Source organism: Bos indicus, unplaced genomic scaffold (genome assembly GCF_029378745.1).
Source record: "Bos indicus isolate NIAB-ARS_2022 breed Sahiwal x Tharparkar unplaced genomic scaffold, NIAB-ARS_B.indTharparkar_mat_pri_1.0 scaffold_46, whole genome shotgun sequence".
In the NCBI taxonomy this organism is placed as follows: Eukaryota; Metazoa; Chordata; class Mammalia; order Artiodactyla; family Bovidae; genus Bos; species Bos indicus.
Genome location: NW_027223715.1, coordinates 830 through 7,859, shown reverse-complemented (window position 1 = coordinate 7,859; position 7,030 = coordinate 830). Strand labels below are relative to the sequence as shown.

Below are 7,030 nucleotides of genomic sequence, written 5' to 3'. Positions count from 1 at the left end.
GTTCCCAGGCTCACACTTATTTGGTCCAACTGCCACATTCCTGCAGTGTGATGTTCCTGAAATTCCTAACCTGCTTAAAAACCTTGTGGAGAAAAGCCTTAAACCTGCCCAGGCCCATCTCCCAGCCTGATCCCTCAGCTGCCTCCTCCAGTGCTTCTCAATCTCCTACCTGACCCAGCATTACCAGTTGGGGCACAGACTTGGATTACTGTGGTGCTGAATGGCTTGCCTGCTCCCTCTGCCTGAAGTCAGTCCTGGAGTGAGGGGCCAGTACGTTTCTAGAAGCCCCGGCCCCACCCTGGCCAGGGCGCCTCTGCCCCAGAGCCCTCACTCTCCTTCTGGTTGACATCCCACCTCAGACAAATTTCTCTCACACCCATTTTTACTTTATTTTGTTCATTGGCCACACTGGGTTTTTGTTGCTGCCTGGGCTTTCTCTAGTTGTGACCAGCAAGGGCTACTCTTGCTTCCCTGTGGACGCTCACTTCTGGCTCACCCTCATTTTTATATGCCTTCCTCCCTATACTGCACAGATGCCTTTGGCCTTAGTTCTCTCATATCCCTGGTGCCTAGCAGAGACCCCGACACTCAGCACTCAGCTACGTGTGGGTGGAGCGGGACTGGATGAAGTCAAGGAAAGGAGAGGTCAACTTGGTCAGACAGTTTGGGAAGACCGCACTGAGGAGGAGGTCCTTGGTCTGAGAACTCTGAGTTGCTTGGTGTTTCAAGGGTTTGAGGAGCTCACACATAACACCCCTTGCAGAAGATTGGAATTGGTTATGGGATAGCAATGTTGAGATCAACCCCAACTTTACCACCAACAGGGACATGGACAATGAGCGTGGGCATCACAGAGAGTTCATCACTTACCACCCAGTCACAGGCTGCCTGTGTGACTGTGGGTCTCCCCGACAGGGTATGAAGGGATGGGTAGCTATCCCATAGAAGAAGTTGGGAAGGGGTCACCCAGCCCCTTCCTCATCTGATTTCCTCTTTCCACTGATTTGGTGACCTCTGTTCAGACTTCACCCCAGTGTCTGCCCTCTTCTGTTTTCTACCACTGAAATGTGCAATGCCACCCTTTCTAAAAATTTCTACAGGTATCACACATGATTGTGCTGACCTTGGGGTTCAAGATGTTCCACTACATCCCAGCTCAACCCATGATGGAAAATCTCCTCTAAGATGGGAGTGGGCAAACCACAGCCTGCAGAGCAAATCCAGGCTGAGGCTGGTTTTGTATAATCTGTGAGCTGAGGAGGGCTTTAACATTTTTTTAAAGGGTAAACATATCAAAAGAAGTAGAATGTTTCATCACCACATATGAAAAGTTCATGCAATTCAAATTTCTAAACTTGTAGGGAATGCAGCCTTGCAGGTCACTTCCTTCTTGTCCAGGGTGGCTTTCTTGCTCAAGAGGACGGTTAAGTGTTGAAGGATACCAGATGTCCAGGTAAGCCTGAATTCCTACACTCACCATCTGGCTCTTATCCAGCCCTGCTCTAAGGATTTCCGGTTCTTTAATTTCCCAGTGGCTGACCATGCACAGATCTTCCTCCCCACCCCATCTCCAAGGCCTTCTTCCTTTCTCCCCCAGCCTCTTCACACGCCAGAAACGTCCCAGAACATCCTCGTCTTTCTCTCTTGTGGAGCGTATATATTTATTTTTTTTACAACCTACAAGGAAATCAGAGTATGTTTCATATAAAATAAGCAATTCCAACTGTAAAATGTAGGTCCCCAGTGAGATGCTCGTTCACATAGCATGGCAGTCCACTCACTTTCCTTTATGCAAACTCCTAGATATTTCTTTATGATGTGCATTTAGTTTATTATTTGCCTTCACCATTTTTAACATACCAGAAAGGGTAATTTTTTCCCCTTTGCATTTTATTTACCTAAAAAACAACTGAAGAAAAGGGATGGCATGTCTGATGCAAGGAAGTGAAATTGAAAGTGAAATTATATAAAAAGCAAATAAAGTTCCTGATTGACATAGATAGATATCAGTTTAGTTTAGTCACTCAGTCGTGTCTGACTCTGCGACCCCATGAAACCACAGCATGCCAGGCCTCCCTGTCCATCACCAACTCCTGGAGTCCACCCAAACCCCTGTCCATTGAGTCGGTGATATACTGACTCTGAAAAAAATGGAAGCTGATGGCAGGTGTTATCCGAAAATGCTCAGCCTTGATGGATACTACACAAAATAATTACAATGGCAAGAAAAATCAAGAGGCATAGGACAAGAAGAACACATATTTTGGTATGAGAAATGATCCAGGCTTTGAGTCGGAAGAGTGCCTTGAAGGCACAGTTTCTCTCAGCCTCTTTCAGGTCTTGCTTTTGCTTTGCAACCTGCAGCCGTACCTTGTCCAGGTAGCGCCTCTGATCTTCTCCATGGGTGCCACCCCCCATCTGCAGGAGCATCTGTGCATCAAAGAAGAGCACGTTGGTGAGGAAGGCACCCTGGTGTTCCCGCTCCAGCCCCTCGATCACGGCCATCAGCTGGGCCAGCTGCTCTTTCTGTTCGTCCCGGGAGGCCCGGTTGTTGAAGGCGCAGTACCTCCGCCCAACCTCCCGGACCAGGCTCCTCAGCCTGAGGTTGTCTGTGTTTGCCACATACTCATCTAAGGATCCACCCGCCAAGTCCTCCTTGTGGGTGAAGAGGATAACCATGTATCTCTCGGCTCCTGCTCCAAAGACCTCCTTCACCCTGGTCACGGCCACAGCGTCCTGCTCGGTGAAGCGCCCCAGCTGGGTCACCAGCAGCAGCACATGGGGCCCTGGCACTGACAGCAGATAGCAGGACCCAATGTTCTGGTACATCTCTTGATCCTGGGCCCCGGCCTCAAAGATGGGGGGCGTGTCCACCACCAGGATGCTCCTCCCATTCCACGTGCCTGTTGCCTTCTGACACTTCCTGGTCACCGACTGGGCCCCCAGCTTGGACTCAAAGACGGGCTGGCAGAGGATGCTGTTCCCAGTGGCACTTCTCCCACTGCCTGTTTTTCCTACCAAGATGATCCTCAATGAGGAGGAGGGTTCAAAGCCCTGATGTTCTGTAAAAAAAAAAAGAATTTTCTTGTTTTACCATACTAGTGATTTTTTTTTAATTTAAAATTTTTATTTACTCTTGGAGCAGATAACGAGCTGACTTAAAACTAAGATCATGGCACCAGTCCCACCATTTCATGGCAAATCGATGGGGAAACAATGGAAACAGTGAGAGACTTTATTTTCTTGGGCTCCAAAAGCACTGCAGATGGTGACTTCAGCCATGAAATTAAAAGATGTTTGCTCCTTGGAAGAAAAGCTATAACAAACCTAGACAGTGTATTAAAAAGCAGAGACATCACTATGCCAACAAAGATCTGTTTAGTCAAAACTATGGTTTTTCCAGTAGTCCTGTATAGATGTGAGAGTTGGACCATAAAGAAGGTTGAGCACCAAAGAATTGATGCTTTCGAACTATTCTCTCCAACTGTGTTGGAGAAGACTCTTGAGAGTCCCTTGGACTGCAAGATCAAACCAGTCAATCCTAAAGGAAATAAATTCTGAATATTCATTGGAGGGACTGATACTGAAGCTGAAACTCCAATACTTTGGCCACCCCATGCAAAGAGCTGACTCAGTAGAAAAGACCCTGATGTTGGGAAAGACTGAAGGCAGGAGGAGAAGAGGACAAAAAAGGATGAGATGGTTGGATGGCATCATGGATTCTGTGGATGTGAATTTGAGTAAACTCCGGGAGATGGTGAAGGACAGGGAAACTTGGTGTGCTGCAGTCAATGGGGTTTCAGAGGAGGACATGACTGAGCGACTGAGCAACAACAAGATGATGAGCATTGTTGTTTCAGTATCAGGTGTACAGCAAAGTGATTCAGTCATTCCTATATGTGTATCTATTTTTTTTTCAAATTCTTTTCCTATTTAGATTATTTAGAATATTGAGCAGAGTTCTCTGTGCCATACAGTAGGTCCTTGTTGGTAAAGTTAGTGGTTCTTAAGATTTTTCTGTCACTGTCCTTTCATGGTATATCATGAAAGCTATGGACCTCTCTCTGCCAAACAGTGATATGAAAATCATACAGATGTTTGCATACAACTTTAGGTGGCTCTTGACTGGTAGGAAGCCCACATTGGGAGCCCAAGCTTGGACCCATAGCCAAGAGCCAGAACTGCTACACTATGAAGGATGCTCCAAGGACTTCTTCAGGACCAATGAAAACACAGGTTTTCAGAAAGAAAAGTGATCCTTTGCTTTTCCCATGATGTTACTTAGGCCATTTTCATGCTAATCTCAGGTGAAATTACAAGGAGGTGAGGATAAATCATAAATGAGAAAATATTATCATCTGCTTTTCACCCACCAGTTCCCAGGCACACAGACTGCTCATCACAGTCATCTGAACCCTGGGAGTAAAGGAATTCTCAGATGTTAGAGTCTCAGTGATCTCCCACTGAGGACCAGCTGAATATCCCTGGGTTTCTGCTCTTAGGGTGGGGATTTGAATATTGGAAAGTGAGCCTACAGAAGGCTTGTGGTTAATGTCAGGGACAGAGTCTGACAGATGACCCTGGATGGGTGGCTGAAGAAGAGATGATAAGAACATTAGCAATACATGTTTTGGAAAGATCATTGATGTGGCTGATAGAATTATAGGAAATTATAACAAAAGTGGTGTTGGCGAGGGTCACTGTACCAAGAGCTAAGTCTTCTAGGGATGAAGAGAGTGATAATGCAAGGATTTCTGGAGTTCTTATAAGCCCAAATGAATTAAGTTCATTCTAGGCTACTAAAATCTGTTATTTTACTCCTTTTACTCTATGTTGGTTCTGCCTTTCCTTAAGTATTCTGGATTTTTTTTCAAACACAATTACTAAGTCTCTATAGATGGGGAACAGTGGAAACAGTGCCAGACTTTATTTTGGGGGGCTCCAAAATCACTGCAGATGGTGATTGCAGCCATGAAATTAAAAGACGCTTACTCCTTGGAAGGAAGTTATGACCAACCTAGACAGCATATTCAAAAGCAGAGACATTACTTTGCCAACAAAGGTCCATCTAGTCAAGGCTATGGTTTTTCCTGTGGTCATGTATTGATGTGAGAGTTGGACTGTGAAGAAAGCTGAGTGCCGAAGAATTGATGCTTTTGAACTGTGGTGTTGGAGAAGACTCTTGAGAGTCCCTTGGACTGCAAGGAGATCCAACCAGTCCATTCCAAAGGAGATCTGCTGTGGGATTTCTTTAGAAGGAATGATGCTAAAGCTGAAACTCCAGTACTTTGGCCACGTCATGTGAAGAGTTGACTCATTGGAAAAGACTCTGATGCTGGGAGGGATTAGGGGCAGGAGGAGAAGGGGACGATGGAGGATGAGATGGCTGGATGGCATCACTGACTTGATGGACGTTGAGTCTGAGTAAACTCCGAGAGTTGGTGATGGACAGGGAGGCCTGGCGTGCTGCAATTCATGGGGTTACAAAGAGTTGGACACGACTGAGCAACTTAACTGAACTGAACTGAACTGATGGGGGAACTTTGGGCTTACCAGGTGGCTCTAGTGGTAAAGAAGCAGCCTGCCAGTACAGGAGATGCAAGAGACCCAGGTTTGATTCTTGGGCCAGAAAGATCCCCTGGAGGAGGGCATGGGAACTCACTCCAGTATTCTTGTCTGGAAAGTCCCATGGACAGAGGAGCCTGGTGAGCTACAGCCCCAGAGGGTCGCCAAGAGTCAGACACAATTGAAGTGACTTAGCACGCACACATGGGGAACCTGCCCTCTTTTCAGCTGAGCACAGGTAGGGAAAAACATTTTCACAATTTGGTTCCAAATCCCCTGACTTCTGACCTGAAGTATTGTTTCCACATTTCCCATACATCACCGCACAGGGCAGAGCTTCACACTTGGGTGTGTGGGCTGTGCTAATGGTAGGGAAGATAAACAACAAGATGAAAGTGAAAGTCACTCAGTTGTGTCTGGCTCTTTGTGACCCCATGGACTATACTGGGGCTGCCCTTGTGGCTCATCTGGTAAAGAATCCGCCTGCAACACAGGAGACCTGGGTTTGATCCCTGGGTTGGGAAGATCCCCTGGAGAAGGGAAAGGACTATACAGTCCATGGAATTCTCCAGGCCAGAATAATGGAGTGGCTAGCTATTCCTTTCTCCAGTGGATCTTCCCAACCCAGGGATCTAACAAAGCTCTCCCTCATTGCAGGTGGATTCTTTACCAGCTGAACCACCAGGGAAGCCCAAAGAACACGATAGCTACCTTTTTCTGCTGCAGTTTAAAATAATTGGGTTTCTCTTCTGTCTCAATATTTGAGGTCAGGGACTGGAGGAGGGAAGACAGTGATTTTCCCCTGGTGCACAGAAAGCTTAGAATTTGGAGGGTTTCTTACCTTCAGCCATGGTTCCGTATCTGCTCCTCTGAAGCCCTTCCATTCGTTTCTGGAATAAAAAGAAGAGAGGAATAAAAGCAAATGTCCTTATAGGAGTTGCTATAGAACTGAGAACACCTCCAATTTAGACAGCCAAAATAATTATCCTTACATGAATCATTTCCATTGCTAACTTTCTAACTTATATTTTGCTTTCAAATATCCGTATATAACTTTAAGCAAGCCAGGTGATGCTAGGTTATGTTAACACAGTGAACTCTTGCTTTTTTTCTCATTCTACAGGAAAGCAAGAAATGTTTGAATACACATCAGTTGATTATCTCCCTTCAAGCTGAAAAGGTGTGAAATATGGAAAGCCTTCCTCTAGGAATGAGAAGCCGGGCTTTTTATTATTTTATTATTATTATTATTATTATTAGAATAAGGGTAGGCAAACTTGCTAGACTAGAGAATAAAAGTTGCCTTACTGTAAATGAATAGTGGTTTGTTTGAAGTACCGGGCATTTCCAGTCCCAGAAACTATACATATCAGATGGATATCCCAGTGGCAAAGAGGAAAGTACAATGCACCTTCCACTGGGAGTGTGGAAGTGGGGTCCAGGGCTCCTTTGAGGATGGACATGA

The 7,030-nt window shown here is 45.8% G+C and overlaps 1 protein-coding gene across 1 annotated transcript; it reads right to left on the bottom strand.

Moving 5' to 3' along the window:
* Nucleotides 1-1,657: 1,657 nt before the first annotated feature.
* Nucleotides 1,658-6,495, bottom strand: LOC109557786 (GTPase IMAP family member 5-like). The gene is made up of 2 exons (XM_070785461.1): nucleotides 6,407-6,495; nucleotides 1,658-3,062 (listed from the first exon to the last, which is right to left on the bottom strand). The coding sequence occupies exons 1-2, from the start codon at nucleotides 6,447-6,449 to the stop codon at nucleotides 2,185-2,187; spliced, it is 921 nt and encodes a 306-aa protein (XP_070641562.1). The 5' UTR covers nucleotides 6,450-6,495; the 3' UTR covers nucleotides 1,658-2,184.
* Between the last annotated feature and the right edge of the window lie 535 nt (nucleotides 6,496-7,030).

Coding starts and splice junctions, on each gene's coding strand:
- LOC109557786 (XM_070785461.1), bottom strand. CDS start 6,449: ATGGAAGGGCTTCAGAGGAGCAGATACGGAACCATGGCTGAAG. Junction 3,063..6,406: donor ATACGGAACCATGGCTGAAG/GTAAGAAACCCT, acceptor TTTTTTTTACAG/AACATCAGGGCTTTGAACCC.